This window comes from Elephantulus edwardii, unplaced genomic scaffold (assembly GCF_000299155.1).
Source record: "Elephantulus edwardii isolate Elephantulus edwardi_28Jun2011 unplaced genomic scaffold, EleEdw1.0 scaffold00174, whole genome shotgun sequence".
Taxonomy (NCBI): Eukaryota; Metazoa; Chordata; class Mammalia; order Macroscelidea; family Macroscelididae; genus Elephantulus; species Elephantulus edwardii.
The window spans coordinates 3687437-3709285 of NW_006399924.1; the positions used below are offsets into that span (position 1 = coordinate 3687437).

Sequence of the window (21849 nt, forward strand, 5' to 3'; positions counted from 1 at the left end):
CCAATCCTGATGCCACATTCCTCCTCATAGAGCCCAGCCTCCTGGGCCAAAATGGATGTCAGAAGAGACTCTGAATATTGCACTAGATTACCAAGAAGCCAAGGCAAAGGGAAGAAATTAAGATGTTAAGAAGCTGAACAGAAGATTTCAAAGGGCAGCACTGGAAGACAAAGCAAAGTATTATAATAAAATATGCAGAGTTGGAGTCAGAAAATCAAAAGTGATGAACTTGCTCAAACATTTCTTACACTGAAAGAACTGAAGAACAAATTCAAGCCTTGAGTTGCAATACTTAAGTATTAAGTATTAAGAATGTTCACTGACCCAGGAAGCATCAAAAGAAGATGGAAGGAAAACACAGAGTCACTATACCAAAAATAATTGGCTGATATAGGAGAATTTCATGAAACCACATATGATCAAGACCCTGTGGTGATGAAGGAGGAGGTTCAAGCTGCTCTGAAGGAATCGGCGAAACACAAGGCCCCAGGAATTGACAGCATAGAAATTGACATATTTCAACAAACAAACATTGCCCTGGACGGTTTCACCAAGTTGTGCCAAGAAATCTGGAGGACAACTACCTGGCCAACTGACTGGAAGAGATCCATTTTTGTTCTCATTCCAAAAAAAGGTATGAACAGAGTGTGGGAATTATTGAACAATATCAATAATATCACATGCAAGCAAGGTCTTGCTGAAAATTATCTAAAAATAACTGGAACAGCTCCTCAATAGAGAACTGCCAGGTGTACAGGCTGGGTTTAGAAAAGGCTGTGGCACTAAGGATACTATATCCAATTTTAGATAAGATCTTAGCTGAAAGGAGAGAGTATCAGAGGAACGTCTGTCTGTTTCATTGACTATGCAAAGGCATTTTACTATGTGGACTATAACAAACTGTGGCTAGATCTGAGAAGAATGGGAATCTCAGAACACCTGATTGTGCTTATGCAAATCTATACTTTGTCTAGGAAGCAGGCATCAGAACAGAGCAAGGAAACACTGCATGCTTCAAAATCAGGAAAGCTGTACAGATTTGGTTTGGTAGGTATACCAGCATGATGAAAAGCAATGATGTCAGTCTAGAGACCAAGGTGCACCTAATCCCGGCCATAGTTTTTGCTATTACTTGCTATGCATTAGAGAGACAGAAGAATCAATGCCTTTGAGTTGTGGTGCTGAAGAAGAGTCTTGAACACACCATGGACTACCAAGAAAACAAATATATCTGTCTTGGAGAGGATAAAACCAAGTGTCTCCTCGGGGACTAGGATTTTGAAACTCTGTCTCACATACTTTGGACAGGTGGCCAGGAGGGACCAATCTTTGGAGTAGGACATCATGCTCAGAAGGGTGGAGGAAGACTCCGCATTAGATGGATTGATACAGTAACTGGGGCAATGGGGATTGGTGTGTTGGATTTAGTGAGACTGGCTCAGGACAGGGCTGGCTTCAGAGCTGTTATACATAGGGTCACTATAGGTCTCTGGTGACTCAACAGTACATAACAACAATAATATATACTTATTAAAATAATACACTAAAATTTCCAACAATAGTTCTTGATTTTTCTATTTCTCAAGCTGAAAGAAATAAAGAAAAAAAAAAGCTAAAAAAAAAAGAGTGTGAATTGAGGTTAGATCTGAGAGAACTTGGTAAGATGGATGAATGGCACTTGATTATGAGTCCCTCTTCTTCTCATAATGCTCCCGGTTTTCTCAGCTTCTTCTGAACAGCCAAGGACTAGCCTTGTCCAAAGTTCTGTTATTGCCCCATTAATCCTTAAGTTATCTCTAATTTTAATGATCTTACCAACCACAGAAATTTCAACCTTTATCTGAGTAATGTCGTAATCTAGGTTGCTACCACTGGTTCTAAATGCCTCCTAAACATCTACACCTGATCAAATAGCTAGTAGCACCACCTCAACAGGAGTATAATTAATCATATCATCAGTCTTTGCCAAATCTATCTCCCTTTGGCTTCCAAAATGGTTTTTTCAGAGTTCTCTGGTTACAAACATCTGACTTACATAAAAATATGTAGTTAAGAACCCAGTTCCATAAAGCCTCATATACTAACATTTTGAGGTAGTTACCTCAAATATAAGTTTCTCAAGTATAATAGTTCCTAGTAACAAATGGGTTCAATTAAATTGTGACTTGATTAAAAACATTATCATTATTATTACTATTATGCTAATGATGTTTCAGTGTACTGAAACTAATTCTTTACTGCTTTTTATGCATAGACTGGTACACTATATATACACACTATACACTGAGACAAACATTTGACTGATGTTAGATAGCGATCTTATCTAACTAGGTTTAATGTACAAATTCTATTTTAAATAGACTTGAGAGCAGGAGTCATAATCTGAGACTTGACTCTGCCAGGCAGGGAGGGAGTTCTGGAAGCCTGTTGTGCTGCCAATCCAAACACACACGGTTCCAATCCTCCAGTTGCTCTGCAGGAGAAAGACAGGCAGGCCCTTCCCACCTGATTTCCAGCCTCAGAAAACCCACTGGAGGGTCAGCTATGAGTCGGTTCCAGTTTGATAGTATAGAACAACAACAACAACAGGCAACAAAGTGGCAAAACCTCTGAGTTATCCTTTATTTTTCCCTTCCTTTCACCTTAGATTCATTTAACAAATTTCATCAGTCATCTAGGTAAGCCTTTTATTAACAGATGATTTCCGATGCTGGTGCGTTCCAGGTCTCAGTCTTTCCCTTAACAGCAGCTGAATGAATGCTCAGCCACTTGTCTCCAGGGCTCTGTGCCCACCGTCCAGCCCCTTCGTAATGGACTCGCCAACTGCTCTGTTCTTTCCTCTGGGTTTCTTAGCTCTACTCCTCTAGGTGTTTCTTAAATTCCAGGTAAACACGGTCATTCTGTTATTTATATCTGATTTATATGTCCTTAGTATTACTCTTTTATTTGTTTTTTCAGCCTGGAATGCCTTCTCCCTTCAATCTCTCTTTATTGAGATCCCACCCATTCACAATGCCCGAGAACAGGTTATTCTGCACGTTTTTTCTGATTACCGTCTTTTGAACTGTCATGTGTGCATGGTCATTTTGAGTGAGGAAGGATGACACTTTAATGTGTTTAAGATTAAGGTATTATTTTTTAATTAATCCTTTTGCTTGTACACATTGACTGTGTAAGTAAAAACTGCTCTTTATTTTCAGGGTTGCACAGTTTGGTGGTGGAGGGAGGAGGGTGATGATAATGTGAAGGACCTAGTGGCGACCTGAACCAACAGGGTAATGATGGGCAAGGTCTAATTGTGGTTGACTTTATAAAAAATAATGAATGGAATGACTATATGAAACACAATGTGAATGAAGAAAAGTGTGAAACACTATGTACTAATTTTGTAAGCCAATATAAAATTTTAAAAAAAAGAGAAAGAATTTAATTGTTAAATGCTGTGAAGTCGGAACCAACTTACAGCTGACTCTCCAGCTGGTATACATGAGAGGAAATTCTCTTTCTTTCACAGAGCAACTGTTGGATTTGAACTGTATGCCTTCCACTAGCAGTGTAGCTCCTTACCACTAGGCCACCGGAGCTCCCAGGTTCTGGTGCTAGAAATATCCTGCTTCTGAGATTACAGTGTTTGCATTCCTTTACTTTCAGAAGTTTCTAGTCTGCAGTCTGAACTAACACCTGCAGACAGACGCCAACTCACATGAATCCTGCCGTCCTTGATAGCAGGACCGTCCTCGGCAAGGCGCAGGATGAACAGCCCCATATTGTACTCCTTTCCCCCTCGCAGGCTGAACCCAAAGCCCCGGGAGCCCCTCTCCAACTCCACTGGGTAACAGCCAAGGCTCTAGAAAGAAAGAAAAGTTCTCATGAACAGCTTTACTTACATTTTGAAAAGAGATTACTTATATATAACTAAAGAAATGACTTTTGCTATGTATTTCTAGGTAAGTCTGGAACTAAGATATGGATGTACGTTTTGAAGAGTTACTTCATTTTTAAAGATGCAGCCTAAATTAATTGGAAGATTTCATATCTTTTAACATTTGTCAATGTACAACTGAACAACCAGAGAAATGGGATTATGGAAATTGATTCCCTTAAAAAGATTATAACTAAGTTTCTCAGAAACAGCAACAGAAATCTATCTACTTTCATTAGCTAAAACATCCTGTTTACCTTAAAATACTTAAACATGGGTGTAAATTTATATTCCACCATAAGATAAACTCTCACACCTTATAGTTTTTCATGAAATCTAAAAGAATGACAAACATGTGATTGGTCCTCAAAAATGGTTAGATTTGCATACACTTACCTGAACCGCAGTAGCAATTAATTTTCATCAGTGTCAATAATTTAGTAACTCAAATCCTCAGTCCACCCTGGGGGCGGGGGCACAGTGAGTTTACCTGATTGTGTCGAGTGCCTACAATTGAAATCATTGCGGTGTCCGGCTGGGCAAGGTGCTTGTGGTCAGACCACGAGTGTCTGTAAGTGGAGACATCTTTCCCAATTTCACTTTCTAGGGCACTTCTACAAGAGAGAGAGAAATAAGCCACTCTTGGGTGTGAAAAAAAAATGAAAAAGAGCCTAAAAAAAGGCAAACTAGTCTCTATTTTACTTTTAAAAGCCAAGACTCACCATTCTCTTTCTGAGCAACTGCTATGAAGAAGGGGTCCAGAATCAGAGAGATAATATGCAAAAGCCTGGCCATTAACCCCAGCACAGACTGTCATCATGTCTGTGTTGTTTTTAAAGGGGGCTGTGACATGAGGAAAAACTGCTCTCACGTAACTGAACTACAACAAAACGGATTGCCATTGACTTGGAACCAACCCAGACATGTCCCTCCACTGGGTTTTCAGAAGCTGCAAATCACACTGGAGGAGATTGCTCATCTTTCTCCATAGAGCAACTGATGGATTCAAACCACCCACTTTTGAGTTGACAGCTCAATTTTTTATCCATCAGGCCACCAAAATTCCCTAAAGTAACTGAACCAGAGGGCAGATGAACTGACCTTAAGCCTATGAAGACACTGTATTTCTGGAAATCTACATTTTGTTTCTAAAAAACAGGGCTGGCTAAAATGTTCAACAAAAGAAGAAATAGTTATATACACAGCTGTGCCCGCCCATGTAGCTGAGACAAATATTCTTTGAAGGTCTAGGAAGTCTTTGACGAAGGTTTGAAGACCAAGAGATGCAGAACCAACAGAAGCTGTGACTCCTTTCTGAGCTCCAGAAGCCAGGCATGATTGGATAATGATATTGTGTCCCAGGGAGGGGGCTGTGAAGAGGGCTGCAGGCATGGGAGGTGGACTGCGCAGGGAGAGACAGGGAGGGCACTCAAGTTCTCATTCTGACCTCACCAGCATCTACATCACTGTATGGGAACAGGGGCTATACATCCCACTGTAGGGGATGGAGACTGAGGAAATGAGAAGATACAAAAAACCCAAGAAGAACAGCTCACCTGTCCCCAGGAACATGGTTGGCCTGTGACTGTCCCATGGGTCTGTGCTGCAGGGCCGGGCTTTGCCTGGCTGAGTTGGTTCCTGACGGTGGACCATGATGCTCTGTTCAAATGAGAAAGAAAAGAAAAACAACTTGTGTGCAAAAAATGTGATGGACAAGTAAATCCATGACCAGTGAGACAATAATAAATGGTCATGGTTTTACCAACTTAGCAACCTCAGCACAAAACAGCCCTTTGTTGCCAGCCATTTGGAATTGGAGCATTAACATTTTTCCCTGTGGCTTTTGATTAATGTTTATGTTTCAAGAGCACAGTAGTCAGGTTCCTATTGCACACATTTCCCTTCTTTCATCTTTATTCTGTAATCCACACAACAGCAAAATCAGAAATAAACACACTCAACACAGTTGTGTGTGTGTGTGTGTGTGTGTGTGTGTGTGTGTTTAACCCACAAGACAGAGAGCTCCAGGAACTATTTAGTCATCGCAAAGGCCTATTAAAAAAAACAAAAAACCTAAAACAAAACCAACCAAACAAAAAAACAACACAAACAGTGACTATAAATATGGACCTTGCTTGCTGGAGTACACAGGAAAGAGACTGATTCCTTATAGTCAAAGGAGAAGCTCAAAATCAGCAGTCAAAGCAAGGCAGATTGTGGAACAAATCATCAATTACTACTGTGTAAGTTCAAACTGAAGCTGATGAAAAAAAAAAAGCCTATGTGAACCAAAATACAACCTTGAGTCTATTTTACCTGAATCTAAAAACTATTTCAAGAAGAGATTTGATGTACTGAAGAACAGTATTGAGGAAAAGATGAGTTGTGGGATGAAATCAAGGGCATCATCCAGAAAGACAGGAAAAAGTTATTACAAAACAGGGAAGAAAGACGAAATGGATGTAAAGACGAAATGGATGTCATTAAGACTCTTAAACTTGCACTTGAATGAAATGAAGTCAAAATAAGAGGAAAGAAGAGAGCTGAAAAGACTCCAAAGGGCAGCTCATGAAGACAAAGTATTCAAATGTGCAAAGAGCCTGAATTAGCCAAAATGAAGAACATTCAGCATTTCTCAAGATGAACCAAAAAAAAAAAAATTGAAGCCTGAATTTGCAATACTCAACAGAAGGATTCTATATGCAATGACACAACTTTGCTTGCTGAAAGCAAGGAAGCCCTGAGGTGCTTATTACAGAAGATCAAAGACTACAATTTTCAATATGGATTGCATCTCAACATCAAGGAAACAAAGGTCTTTACCACCGGACAACATCATGATAGATGTTGAAAGGACTGAAACTGTCAATGATTTCATCTTACTTGGATCCATTTCTTCTTACTTGGATCTACAGTCAATATACTTTGCACTAGCAGTCAGGAGATCAGAAGAGGTATTGCTTTGGGCAAGTGCACTGGAGGGACCTCTCCAAAATATCGAGGAGTAATGACTTCAGTTTGAAGACTAAGGTTTGTCAGATTCAGGCCATGGTCTTTTCAGTTACTTGTTATGCATATAAGAGGTAGGCAATGACTAAGGATGACAGAAGAATTGATGTCTTTGAGTTGTGGTATTGGAGAAGAGTACTGAGTTTCCCATAGACTGCCAAAAGAACAAACAAGTATGTCTTTCAAATGGGACAGCTCCTGTGGCAAACAAAAGGAGCAACTCCTATGGGAGTGCTCCTTGGGGACCAGGATGGCCAAGCTTAATCTTTCATACTTTGGATATATTGCAAGAAGAAGTTATTCCTTGGAAAGGGATATCATGCTTGGGAAGGTAGAGGGTCAGTAAAAGAGAGGAAGACCTCTTTGAGATGCTTGACATGGTGACTACAGCAATATGTTAAAGTATATCAGAAATGGTGAGGACGGCACAGAATAAGGCAGAATTCAAATCTATTGTTCACAAGGTTCCTATGAGTTATATTCGACTCAATGGCACCTAACAACAACAATGGGAAAGGGCTGAATAATGTAAGAAGTAACAAGAGAAGATGGAAGGAATACACAGTTATTGTACCAAAAAGAATTGGATGAACAATGAACCTTTGCAGGAAGCAGCATAACATGACTGAGAAATAACAGTATTGAAGGAAGATGTCCAAGCTGCAGACAGTGGAAAAAAAACACATAGACTCAGGAATTGATTGATGGAGTACCAACTGACATGTTTCAGATGTAGCCCTCAACATGCTCACTAGTCTATGCCAAGAAATCTGTAAGATAAATTGAGTAGAAGAGAGCCTATATTTATTCTCATTTAAAAAGGTGGCCTTACAAGTTGTAAAAATTATTAAGCAGTATCATTAATATCATTAACATGCAACTAAAATACTGCTGAATATTATTTTAAAAAACCAGCAGGAATAGTACATTGGCAGGGAACTGCCAAAAATTCAAGCTGGATTCAGGAGATACATAGCACAAAGGACATTACTGATGTCACATGGATCTTGGCTGAAAGTAGAAAATACCAGAAAGATGTTTACTTGTGTTTTCTGGACTATATATTTGACTAAACTGAACATACAAATTATGAATAACTGAGAAGAATGAGAATCCCAGAACACTTGACTGTGCACATGTAAAACCTAGACAAAGACTAAGAGTTGTACAAACAGTACAAAGCAACACTACTGAACGGTTTAAGAACAGGGAACGTGTGAGTCAGGGGCTGTATCCTTTCTCCACACCCATTCAATCTGTGCAGATAATCTGAGAAATTGAACTATATGAAGAAGAATGTGGCATCAAGACTGGAAGAAGACTCTTCAACGACCTGTGTTTTGCAGATGAGACAACATTGCTAACAGAATGTAAAGAAGACTAATATATGCCTGATCCAAGCCATGCTATTTTCAATTACTTTCTACATATTTGAAAACTGGACACTGAGTATGAATGATAGATGAATCAATGCTTTTGAGCTGTGGTGTTGGAGAAGAGTACTGAATATCTCATGGACTGTCAAAAGAACAAACAAGTCTGTCTTGGAGAAAGCACAACCAAGGTTCTCTAGAGAGGAGTTAAGAATAGTGAAACTTTATCTTATATAACTTAAGCATATTTTCACTAGTCCTTCAGGAGAACATCATGCCGAATAAGGCAGAGGATCAACGAGGGAGGATCACAGGAAGACCTTAACAAAACTGACTGATATGAGGATGGGGCAGAATAGGTCAAGGGTCAGATCAGTGGTTTATGAGACTTCTACAAGTGGTAGTTAATTTGATGATACCTAGCAACAATGCTTTCCAATGGGTTCCAGGACACACGCTTCATACTTGATAAATCATTACAGACAATAAAGACAGGCTCCAAGAATGCTGGAACACAGACACCAGCCTGCAACTACATTTATATTTTTGGAATTTTATCTTTAACAACCCAAAATTCACTGTCATTGAACTGATACTGAATCATGGTGACCCTTCATCAGGTTTCTGGCGTGCTAAAGTATCTGGCCAAATTACTGGAAGAGATCGGTATTTATTCCCATTCAAAAAAAAAAAAAAGATGACCTGACAGAGTGTGAAAATTATCCAACAATATCACATGCAAACAAAATCCTAATGAAGATTATAATGACTGGAATAGTACATCAACAGAGAACTACCAGAAATACAAGCTGGGTTTAGAAGAGGCATTATTATCAGTATTGCCAGTGTCAGATGGATCTTGGCTGAAGGCAAGGGGTACCAGAGGGATATCTATCTGTGTTTCACTAACTGTGCAAAGGCATTTGACTGTGTGGATCATGACTACGGCTAACCTTGAGAAGAATGGGAATCCAAGCACACTTGATTGTGCTCATGTAAAACCTATACTCAGACTAGGAAGCAGTCCTCATAACAGAGCAAGCAAACATTGCATTGTTCAAAATCAGGAACGTAGTGTGTCAGGGATGTGTCCTGTCTCCATACCCTTTTAATCAAAATGCAGAACATATCATCTGGGAGACTGGGATTTAAGAGGAGGAATGTGGTATTACGAAGACTCATCAATAACTTGTGTTATGCAGATGATACAATCTTGCTTGCCAAAACTGAGGAAGACCTGAAGCACTTGCTGCAGAAGGTCAAAGGCTGTAGTCCTCAATATGGATTGAAGCTCAAACATCAAGAAGACAAAGACTCTAACACTGGGCCAAGTGGCAGCACCATAACAGATGGGAAAAGAGAATGAGATTGTTAACAATTTCCCCTTGCTCAGCTGCGCAATCAACATTCTTGGAACCAGCAGTCAGTAAATGAAAAGAGGAATTACATTGGGAAAATCTACTCTCGGGGACCTCTCCAGAGTACTGAGAAGCAACGATGTCAGTCTGAAGACTAAGGTCATCCTGATTCAGGCCATGGTCTTTCTACGCATTAGAGAGCTTGATAAAGCATGACTAAAGATGACAGAAGAATCAACGCCTTCATGTCAAGAGAGCAAACAAGTCTGTCTTGGAAAAGGTTTCTCCAAGTTTCTGCTTGGAGGTTAGGATTCTGTAGCTCCATTTCACAAACTTTGCACATGTGGCCAGGAGGGATGGATCCTTGGAGAGGGACATCATGCTTGGAGGGGTGGAGGGACATTGTAGGAGAGTAAGGAGGAAGACTCTAGATAAGATGCACTGACACAGTAACTGGGGTAATGGGGGAGGGTGTGTCAGAGTCAGTGAGACTGGCAAAAAATTGGGCAGGCTTCAGAGCTTCTGTCCATAGGGTCGCTAGTTTCAGGAGCCTTGATAGCACATAACAATAATAACAACAAAGTTTTATGGAGGTGATGACCTCATCTTCTCCTGTAGATTATATGGTGGGTTTAAACCACCAACCTTTCAGTTAGCGACCCAATATGTAACACCCTATGCACTACCAGGGACCCCTGCAGCATCAGTAAAGGAGTACTTACTTTGCCCAACACTAAGTACCAAAGACAAACATGAAATCACCATGAGTAATGACAAATGTTTATAAAAATTTTACAGTCTCTGAAACCTAAACCCACAGATGTTTCTGTATTGTTGCCAACAGCTCTAGTTCTGCTGCTCCTTGAAGGCAGATTTCATAGCTACGTACAATTAACTGTCTGCATGTAGAGCTGGAAAGCAAGTTGAAGAAAGTGACAGTTAAAAGAGCTATATGTAAGGCTGTCAGAATTCACATTTTCAAAGTGGGAAACTTTCGTACACTTTACCCTGCTCAAAACTCAAACCACAGTATGTTTAAAAAAATCACAGGGAACAGGCACATTTTAAGGGTTTTAGGTCAATGACTCTCAAGTAAGACTAAGAGCTTGAAAAGCTTCACGTCATTATGAGCTGTGTGTTTTTGATAAAATGACTTAAAGTCTCTGTGCTTTTAATCTTGTCATCAATACAATGAGAATTATAGCTATCCCGAGGGCTTGTTAAGAGCATTAAGTGAGCTTAAAAATCCATATGCTTAGAATGGGGTCTAGCATATAATACTCACTATAGCAGTGCTTAACTACTAAAATTATCATCTTTATTGGCAGAGTCATCATCAAATTGATTCTTTCCTATTTAGGGCTGTATTTCCCTTCATTTCTGTTACCTGAAATATTTATTTTTCTTTAAAAAATGTTTAATGTAAAGGTAGTTTTTTGGTTAGAAAATGTGGAGGCAAACTGACACAAACGAAATCTTGGAATATAGTGCAGATGGGGAAAGAATGATGTCAATCCTTCTCCACAAAGATGAAAATTAAAGAATGAATTTCTATTGAGAAAGCTAATCTGCAGGCACCATTATTTATGGCCTAAAGTAGGTTGTTCTTCAACATTTTGTAGTATTAAAATCACATATAAATCCTTATTTTCATCTAAGAATCTCTGGTAACTAGAAGCTAGAATGATCCTGAAAACACAAGTTAAAAGGGACAGTCATGTTGCCTCCTTACAGTCCAATGTTCCAGGAAGAGGGGGACAGGGCACACAGATTGAGAAAATTAATAACTTATATTTTATGTTGGCCTCAACTTATCGAGTTGCAATGCCTGCACTGGGAAAATCTGCTATTAGGGACCTCTCTAAATTATTGAGAAGTTGTGATGTCAGTTTGAGGACTAAGGTACATCTGATTCAGGCCACTGTCTTTCTAATTACTTATTATGCATCTGAGAGCCGGACAATGAATAAGGATGACAGAAGAAGAACTGATGCCTTTGAGCTGCAGTGTTAGAGAAGAGCACTGAACATTCCATGGAAGGCCAAGGGAATAAACAGAGAGGGTGCAGCCAGAGTGCTTTTTAGAGGTAAGAATGATGAGGCTTCACCTCACATATTAGCATGCTGCTAGGAGAAGATATTCCTTAGGGAAGAACATGATGCTGGGAAGGGTGGAGAGTCAGGAATGGAGAGGAAGACCCTCAACCAGGTGGACTGATATGGTGACTGCTGCAATGGGAAGTGTGAGGATGTGTGAGGATGGAGCAGGATAGAACAGGGTTCAGATCTAGAACACGGTTCATAGGGTTGCTTAGGTACTCCACTCAACAGCATCTAACAACAATAACAACCACCACCTACTGAACTCTTTGGCATCAATTTTTCCTTCATTTTATACCCAGAATTTTAGTTCAAACACTAGGAATTGAAACATACTGCTTTCCATGTTAAAAAAAAATTATGGGAACTTTGTTACTTACAAGATGCCATCAAAATTTCTCATGTAGGTGTTCCCACATCATCTCTGTCCTGGCATTTGTCACACTCAGCCAGAGCCAGGTGAATACCTATCTTGCCTGCTATCCTGTGAAACTGATTGTAAGATCACGCCTCATTTATCTTTATTTTCTCTGTGCCCACTAGAAATTCTCCGAAGTCCTCACACCTTTGCTTATTGCATATGTCAATTTCAAGTAACCTGTCTTCAAACTAGTGCCCATTATGGAACTGAATTATCCTGTCGTTGGAAACTCATGGGCCAATGTATCAACAACATACAAATGACAGATGTATCTTTGTGTATGTCTAATTTAGGAAATCCTTTGGCTTTACTAGCTTGGCAGGAGTAATAGGTATGTATGAGAGCCGGGCAGTACATAAAAAGAAGTCATGGAATTTTGAGGTTTCTACATTTTCTTCCTATGGGTAAGATGTTGTCATTGAAGACAAAGCACATTACAGGCTGATGCTTGGTTTTTCAGATATGTGTTTGCAGCTGTTGTTTCTTCAAGGTTTAAGAACTCTGACATTGGGATTCTTCTCATCTTTCTTTATCTAACCAATTTATTTCCAGATTATACACTCTAATACTTCTCAAATTTAAATATTTAGTCTATGGTATCAATTGAGTCCATGTTCTCTCTGAATTTCATTTGGCAGCTCTCCAATTGGCCAAACAACAGGTTATTTATATTTCTTTCTCAGTGAGAGTTTCTCTCCAACCCTGCATGAAATTTGTGTGTGTATGTCCTTAAGGGAAAGTCCTTACAGTTAAACAAGAGTAACAAACACTATTTACTGAGGATCATTTTACCAAAAATAAAAAGCCCATGCGATAACTCTTAAAATTCTATTAAAAGGAACAACTATTTTGAAAATTATTACATACCTTGAGATCAAGACTGAGTGTTATGCTAAGTGAACTAACTCAGTCTCATAAGGACAAATATTACTTAAGACCATTATGGTAAAAATAGAAAGATAACTAGTAAAATGTGTATGGGGACCCAAGGCTGGGAGGAAGGGGTGGAAGCAGAGGGATGAGGATGGGCAGGTGGGGAAATCACAGGGTTGCACAATTTGGTGGGTGGAGAGAGGGGGCAAAGGTGGGCACAGTTCAATGGTGATTAATTTTATAAAACACCATAAATGGGAATGATTGTATGAAATACAGTGTGAGAGAAGGATAGTGTGAAGCACAAAGTATACGAACTTTGTATGCAAACCAATAGAAACTAAAAATTCTAAGAAAGAAACTATTAAAGGATTGAAAAGATTATATGAATATTTGAAGAAAGAATTTCACTTTCTTCAGAGGCAAACTTACTCTTAGTAATTAAATACACATACATCTCTGTTCGTTTTAACTTCTGTGAAATGGAATGTTACATGCAATTTGGAAAGTGGGAGAGCACCATCTTAGGCAGTCCCCAAATAATCTGTAGCTAAATTTCCATAAATGTTATCTATTAAAATTTTATGAGAGTCCACAGGACACAGTCTAATTGCTATATCCACTGGATGGATATAAAAGCCTACCATACAGTGTGTGGAAACTATAGAACAATCTCATTGATTTCACATGCAAGCAAGATTCTACTGAAGATTATCCAAAAATGACTAGAACAGCACATCAGCAGAGAACTGCCAGAAGTCCAGGCTGGGTTTAGAAGGGGTCGTGGTACTAGAGATATTGTAGCTGATGTTAGATGGATCTTAGCTGAAAGAAGGGAATACCAGAAGAATGTATATCTGTGTTTCATTAACTATGCAAAGGCATTTGACTGTGTGGATCACAACAAACTGTGGCTGACTCTGAGAAGAATGGGAATCCCAGAACACTTGATCGTGCTAATGAGAAACCTATACTTGGAGCAAGAGGCAGTTGTCAGAACAGAGCATGGAAACACTGCATGGTTCAAAACTGGGAAGGGCATATGCCACGGATGTGTCCTGTCTCCATACCTTTTCAACCTATATGCAGAACAGATTATCTGGATGCTGGGCTCTATGAGGAGAAATGTGGCGTCAGGATTGGTGGAAGATCTATCAACAATCTGCATTATGCAGATGACACAACCTTGCTTGCTGAAACTGAGGAGGACCTGAAGTGCTTGCTGCAGAGGGTCAAGGACTGCAGCCTCCAATATGGATTGAGGCTCAATGTCAAGAAGGCAAAGATTCTCACTACTGGACGAACTGGCAGCATCAGGATGGATGAAGATATTGAGATTATTAACAGCTTCAGTTTGCTTGGCTCCACAGTCAACACTCTTGGCACCAGAAGCCCGGAAATTAAAAGACGTACTGCCGTGGGAAATTCTACTGTTAGGGACCTCCTCAAAGTACTGAAGAGCAATGGTGTCTCTCTGGAGACTAAGGTACATCTGATACAGGCATGGTCTTTGCAATCACTTGTTATGCATCAGAGGGTTGGACAATGACTAGGGAGGATAGAAGGAGAATTGATGCCATTGAGCTGTGGTGTTGGAGAATAGTATTGAATGTACCATGGACTGCTAGGAAAACAAAGAGATTCATCCTGGAGAGGGTTAAACCAGGCTACTCCTTGGAGGCAAGCATTCTGGGGCTTCGCCTGACATACTTTGGACATGTTGTAAGGAGAGACTGGTTTTTGGGGAAGAACATCATGCTTGGGAGGATGGAGAGACAGCGCAGGAGGGGAAGACCCTCTATGAGGTGGATTGATTCAGTGACTGGTGTAATCAGGATGGATGTATTGGCACAGGACAGAGCAGGGTTTAGGGCTGTTGTACATAGGGTCGCTATGAGTTGCAAGTGACTTGATGGCACATAACAACAACAACAACAACAACAACAACAACATGTGGCTGGGACAGGCAGAAGTTGTACCTGGCAGCTGGATTAGGACTTTGTACACATCTGGGTGGGCACAGGGCTGGTGGTGGGTGCATGCGGACAAGGAGAGGTGGCTGCCAGGACCAGGCGTGTTGGTGTGGTACCTTCAGTGCCCGCAGCAGAAGCAGAGGAGGGCTCGAAGGTACCACAGTGCTGGGCAAGTGAAGCAAGTCAGGAGGAGGGGAAGGGGCAGGGAAGATGGAGGAGAAGGACAAAGCCCTGCAGGGATTGGTATGTCCTGAGGTTCAACTGCTCTGTTCATTGTTGGGGCTTAATGTCGTTAACGCTTTTATTGTTGTGTGTCATTAATTCAGAACATACTCACAGCCGACCCTCCAGCAGGTTTTAAGAGACTATAAATAGCACAGGAGGACATTGCCCATCTTGCTCCTGTGCAGCTACATGTAAATTTGAACCCCCAGAGAGATCTCACCTTTGGGTCGGCAGTGCAACTTCCTAAAGACTAGGCCACCAGGACTCCCTCCATGCAGTCCAGGATGACTTCTTGTTGTTATGTGCCGTCGACTCAGCGACCCTATGTACAGCAGTTCTGAACCCTTCCCTGTCCTGAGGCAGTTTCACAAATTCTCACACAAAACCCCCCATTGTCCCAGTTACTGCATCAATCCATCTCATATGCAGTCTTCCTCTCCTGCACTGTCCCTCCACCCTTCCAAGCATGATGTCCTTCTCCAAGGACAGTCTCTCCTGGCCATGTGCCCAAAGTATGTGACACAGAGCTTCAAAATCCTAGCCTACCATCTCCAAAGTAGACCTATTTGTTTTCTTGGCTGTCCATGTTAAGCCAAGAATTTTTCAGCACCACAATCAAAGGCGTTGATCCTTCTTCTGTCATCCTTAGTCATTGTCCAGATCTCTGAAGCATAACAAGTAATTGTGAAGACCATGGCCTGGATTAGGCACACTTTAGTCTCTAGACTGACAAATAATAACAAACAAACAAACAAACAAACAAACAAACAAATAAATAATAACAAATAAAACAACTGAGACACAGGAATGAAAGATGATGCATCTGCTGTGGAAAAGTCTGGGCCAAACAAAAAACCTGTATATCAATCACACTATTCATAATAGTAAAAAAGTGTAAACACTTGAAAATCCCAGACATGATGAACAGAAAAACAAGATACTGTACACAAACATACTAGAATATATTTAATAATAAAAAGGGAATAAAGCATTCATTCATGCATGTAACAACATGGATAACTGTGAACACATTTTGCTGGGTGAAATAGGCCAGACACAAAAGGCCACATATAGCATGGTTCTATTTATATAAAATGTCAAGGGCAGGAAAATCCACAGACAGAAAGTAGAGCAGGGCTGGAGCTAATGTAGAAGGCTAGGTGCTAGGTGAGAATGAGGAGTGATTGCTAATAGGTACAAGGTTTCTTTTTGGAGTGTTAAGAAAGTTCTAGAACGAATCTTGATAAGGTAATAAAGATTAGTCAGTTGTACACTTTAATGATTTTTTTTTGAGAAGATAATAACATTGGCCAGTAGTAGTACACTTTAATGATTTTTTTATTTCCTAGGAAAGCTAAATATAGAAATTCCCACTTTAATGATTTTATAGCATATGAATTGTATCTCAATTTCCAACAAAAAAGTAGACTTAACAAATAAATGTCATGTGCTATTCTGGATTGGATCAAGGACAAGGGGAATAAAAAAAGAAGAAAACTCTCAAACCAACACTGACATACAAAAATAACATACATATTAGAAGATATACAGAATAAAAGGAGAACTATGAATCACACTGAAGTGGCTTTGCTGCCAGTATGAGCAGAGAAAGAAACTGAGGGGGGAATAGTAGCAAATAAAGTTTTAGTTTTTTCTGTTTTTTTTTTTTTTAAAAAAAAGGAGGGAAGAGGAGGAAACAATGGAAATAAATATAAAATAAAATGACAGCAGCACCACTGGATTCAATCCAACACAAGTTCTTGGTAGCTTCTGGAATCTCACGTTCATTCTTTAACTTCATATGAGCAAACTAGACAAAAAAAGAGATATCAAGGTCTTCTGCACTTACCATAGGAGAACAAAGACTACAATCTTCAATACCTCAACATTAAGGAAAAAATTTTCATCATTGGACCAAAGCAACATCATGATAGACAGAGAAAAGACTGAAGTTGCCAGCAATTTCATTTTACTTGGATTCACAATCAACACCTATGCTGGCAGCAGTCAAGAAAGAAAAAGACATGTTACCTTGGGGAAATCTGCTGTCAAAGACCTCTCCAAGGTGCCAAGGAGTAACTCTGTCAGTTTAAAGAGCAAAACATGCCGATCCAAGGCAGGGTATTTTCAATTGCTTTCTATACATCTGAATATTGGACAATGAATAAGGATGACAGAAGGATTATCAATGCCTTTCTATTTTGTGGTGTTGGTGGAAGTACTGAAGATGCCGTGGGTTTCCAAAGAAAAAACAAGCCACGCACGGAGGAACAGCAACCAAGGATGGTGAAACTTGGTCTCACTCGGGCATGTTGTCAGGAAGGGCCAGTCCTGGGAAAAAGACCTCATACTGTGAAAGGTAGAGAGTCAGAGAAAGAGAGGAAGACTCGGAACAAGATAAGAATGGGCTTGAGCATATCAGAGATGGTCAGGAGAGCACAGAGTGGGCCAGGTTCAGATCTGCTGTGCACAGCATCACTGTAACTTTTAGTTGACTTGACTGTACCTAACAACAACAAACAATATGCAGCTACTATCCCAAGGAATTGGTCAGAGGAGAAAGATGGGCAATCTCTTCCTGTGTGATTTACAGCTTTGGAAACTCAATGGAGGGTCAGCTACGAATCAGTTTCAACTTGATGGCAATGATACAATAAGTTGATACAAAAAGCAAGAACAGCCAGGCATAGTCATTGTACGTTTTACACATGAGAACAAGGTATACTGTGGTGAAAGAGTTGGTAGTATTGAGGGGAAAGCCATGAAAACAGAAACACTGCCAATTCATAAACTTTTTAGGAAAGATTTATAAGACATGTGACATCGGGCTTCGTGTCCTAGCTATTTCCTTGACAAAGGACAACGCATAGTACACAGCACAGAGCAGGCGTGGGATGGGTGGAAGAAAGTAACAACAGTTTCACTTTTTCCAGAGAAATATTTTTACTTATTTATAGCAAATGGAGGGCCATGTCCAATGGAAAGTAGTACAGCTCTGAAGAACTGATCTGAATGAGTGATTTCTGAAAATAGTTTTAGAATTACTAATATTCACTGCTATTTAGTAAGGTGATAGATCTTAATTGTATTCAATGAAAATCTCCGAAAACTTACAAACTCCATAAATGGAATTTTTATGGTAGAATGAAAACTTTCCATTTACTTTTTCTAAGCAAAATAAGAGATTCTAAATATTGCCATAGTTTAGTAAAAACCTAGGGTGTATAAAATAATGTGGAATCACTGAACCGTGATATTACATATCCAGTATGGCTTTCTTTTAAGGGGCTTTCCTACATATGCAATATACTCTAAAAATATACATCTGTTAGGGAGTTTATTATTTTTTTCAAATTTTTCTATTATTTTTTGTTTCTCCTGGACAATTATATCTCAAGACCATTCAGAAGTATTTGGGCTAGAATGACAAAAATAACTTTTGCTCTGAGAAAAATCGTAAAATAATTTTGGAAAGCCTTTCACAGAAAACATCAACAGTAATCAGTAATTTAAAAAATCAAACCAATCCCACACAATTCATACAAAGAAAAAGGAGTTGTCTTTCTAAGTACTGAACTGTCTCTCTGAGGGCCACTCCAGGTGTGTCACACTGTCAATCAGATGTTCTGAGTGTTGTTTGTTGTTGTTATGTGCTTTCCAGTCGTTTGCGACTCATAGCGACCCTATGTACAACAGCCCTAAACCCTGCTCTAGCCTGTGACAATCGCATTGCTTCTGACACACCCATCCCGATTACCCCAGTCACTGAATCAATCCACCTCATAGAGAGTCTTCCCCTCCTGCGCTGTCCCTCCACCCTCCCAAGCATGATGTCCCTCTCCAAGGACCTGTTTCTCCTTACAACATGTCCAAAGTATGTCAGACGAAGCCCCAGAATGCTTGCCTCCAAGGAGTAGCCTGGTTTAACCCTCTCCAGGATGAACATGTTTTCTTGGCAGTCCATGGTACATTCAATACTCTTCTCCAACACCACAGCTCAAATGCATCAATTCTCCTTCTATCCTCCCTAGTCATTGTCCAACTCTCTGATGCATAACAAGTGATTGCAAAGACCATGGTATGTATCAGGCGCACCTTAGTCTCCAGAGAGACACTGTTGCTCTTGAGTACTTTAGAGAGGTCCCTAACAGCAGACTTTCCCATTGCAATGCACCTTTTAATTTCCTGGCCGCTGGTGCCAAATTGTTGACCATGGAGCCAAGCAAACTGAAGTTGCTCCAAGTAAGCAATTTAAAATTAAAATTAAAAAATCATAAAGCAATTTGACAGAGCAGCTTTATGTCTATTTTCTTTTTTTTTTCTTCCCTGAGATACCACAGAAATAATGGTTTGAGATGAGCTGGAAAAACCATACATCTTGCTCTAAAGTTGGGTTGAGAAGCAATGCTCTATAGCACTGCTATTGTTCATGGCTCAAAGGGAGTACAGCCAGAGTGCCACAGAGGGAAAAATGGTGAAACTTCATCTCACTTAATTCAGGCATTTTGCTAGAAGTCGTGGGACATTCACGCAATGGAATACTACGCAGCATGTTGCTAGGAGAAGTCATGGGACATTCATGCAATGGAATACTATGCAGCACGCAGGAACAATAATTTCATAAATTACTACCTAACTTGGGAGGGACTGGAGAGCATTATGCTGAGTGAACTAACTCAGGCCCACAAAGACAAATACTGTATAAAACCATTATTGTAGAATGAGTATGGGGGGGGGAGAGTGGGAATTAGAGGGGTGAGGCTGGAGGGGTAGGGTGTTAATTATAGGGTTGCACAATTTGATAGGTGGGTCGACTAAGGAAATGGGAAGGATCTTTTGTGAAAAACAATGTATTCAAACTTTTTAAATAAATCAGAGTAATAAAAAAAAGATTAAATATCCAGAATATTATATACATATGAAAACTTAATATTCATTAGGTCTTTGCCTGACCATCCACTGGGGACCCTGTTCTGGTACTACTTGTTCTCTGCCCAATAAACAATGATAAAACCAGAAAAAAAAGGGGGGGGACATCATGCTCAGAAAAGTAGAGAGGCAGGAACGGAGAGGAAGACCTTGAATGATATGGATTAACACAGTCACCTTAACAACGGGCTCAAGTGTGGCAGGGATAATGAGGAGATGGCACAGGACACGGCCGGATTCACATCTGTCATTCACAGGGTCACTACAAGTGATATTCAACTTGATGGCACCTAACAACAATCACCGTATACTACTGTTAGTGCCACTTCTTCTTCTTCTTCTTTTTTTTTAATCCATAACTTACTTTTATTTTATTCTTTTTTAAAATTAATGAAAATTTACAGACACTTTGGATTTCCATTCATTCACTGTTGCATTTTTCTCCCTGCCCCCCTCACACCTCCAGTATACTCTTCTCTTTGAAAAGTAAAAGAAAAATTCTTTCATTGTTTTACAATCCCTCCCCCCAGGTCAACTCCACTATGCAGCCTTCATTCTGGACTCCTGTCATGATTATAATACCTAATCACATAGCCCTTTTAAACAGTTTTCTCCCTCATCTATTTCAATGCAGTATACATTATTTATCCCATCTTTAGTGCCATCTTCTAACCCTTCACTATAAATTCAATATAAATTACATCTTAACAGCAAGAAGACACCCCTCTCCTCTGGACCAATAGGCAATGTCACGATAGAGGGAGAAAAGACTCAGGTTGTCAATGATTTCATCTAATCCAAAATCCTTGGTACCAGCAGTCAAGAAATCAAAAGACATGTTGCTGTGGGAAAAATCTGCTGTCAAACTCCTTGCAAGGTGCTATGGAACAATGATGTTATTTAAAGACAAAGGTGTGCCTAATGGAAGCAACAGTCTTTACAATTTCTTGCTATGCATTTGAAAATTGGACAATGACTAAAGATGACAGAAGAACTGATGCCTTTGAGTTGTGGTGTTGGAGAAGAGTACTGAACATCCCACAGACTGCCAAAAGAACAAACAAATTGGTCTTGGAAGAGGTACCACCAGGGTGGTCCTAAGAGGCAAGGATGGTGAATCTGTCTCAAATATTTTGGGCATATTGTTAGGAGGGCACAGTCCTTGGAAAGGGGAGGGTCAGTGAAAGAGAGGAAGACCCTCAACAAGATGGACTGACACACTGACTATAAAAATGGGCTCAAGAATATCAGAGATGATAAGGATGGCACAGGTCACCATGAGTAGAAGATATTTTAATATTTTATTTCTGTAAGACATCAGATTTATTTTGTCAAACATTACATGAGCATTTTGGTATTATTTATGTACTGAGTATTTAGAATTAAAAGCATATTTATATTTATGTACCTTTAACCCTGCTGTGTGATATCTCCCATCCTACAGATAAAAATCTGAAGGTTTAGAAAGTTTTAGGAGCTTTTCTAATGACACATAACTTGCTAACAGGTGTTGGTGTTAGAATTTGAACTCATATCTATGAAAAGTTTTATTACTTTTCCTATAAGTTTTAGGTTACACTCTCAACCCAAACGCTGTTGGTTCAAATCAAATTGCTGCTTCTGTGTGAGTTAGTCTCTAAAAACCTGCTGGAGGGCCAGTTGTAAAT

The 21849-nt window shown here is 39.8% G+C and overlaps 1 protein-coding gene across 2 annotated transcripts in view; it reads right to left on the reverse strand.

The window, feature by feature from the left end:
- Positions 1–21849, reverse strand: part of MAGI3 (membrane associated guanylate kinase, WW and PDZ domain containing 3) — a 296586-nt gene that overhangs the window by 12922 nt on the left and 261815 nt on the right. For both annotated transcript variants that reach the window (XM_006895704.1, XM_006895705.1), the window contains exons 17-19: positions 5479–5581; positions 4413–4536; positions 3704–3847 (exon numbers count right to left, since the gene is read on the reverse strand). In XM_006895704.1, coding sequence (XP_006895766.1) covers positions 3704–3847; positions 4413–4536; positions 5479–5581 — 371 coding nt within the window. The remainder of the gene's footprint in view (positions 1–3703; positions 3848–4412; positions 4537–5478; positions 5582–21849) is intronic.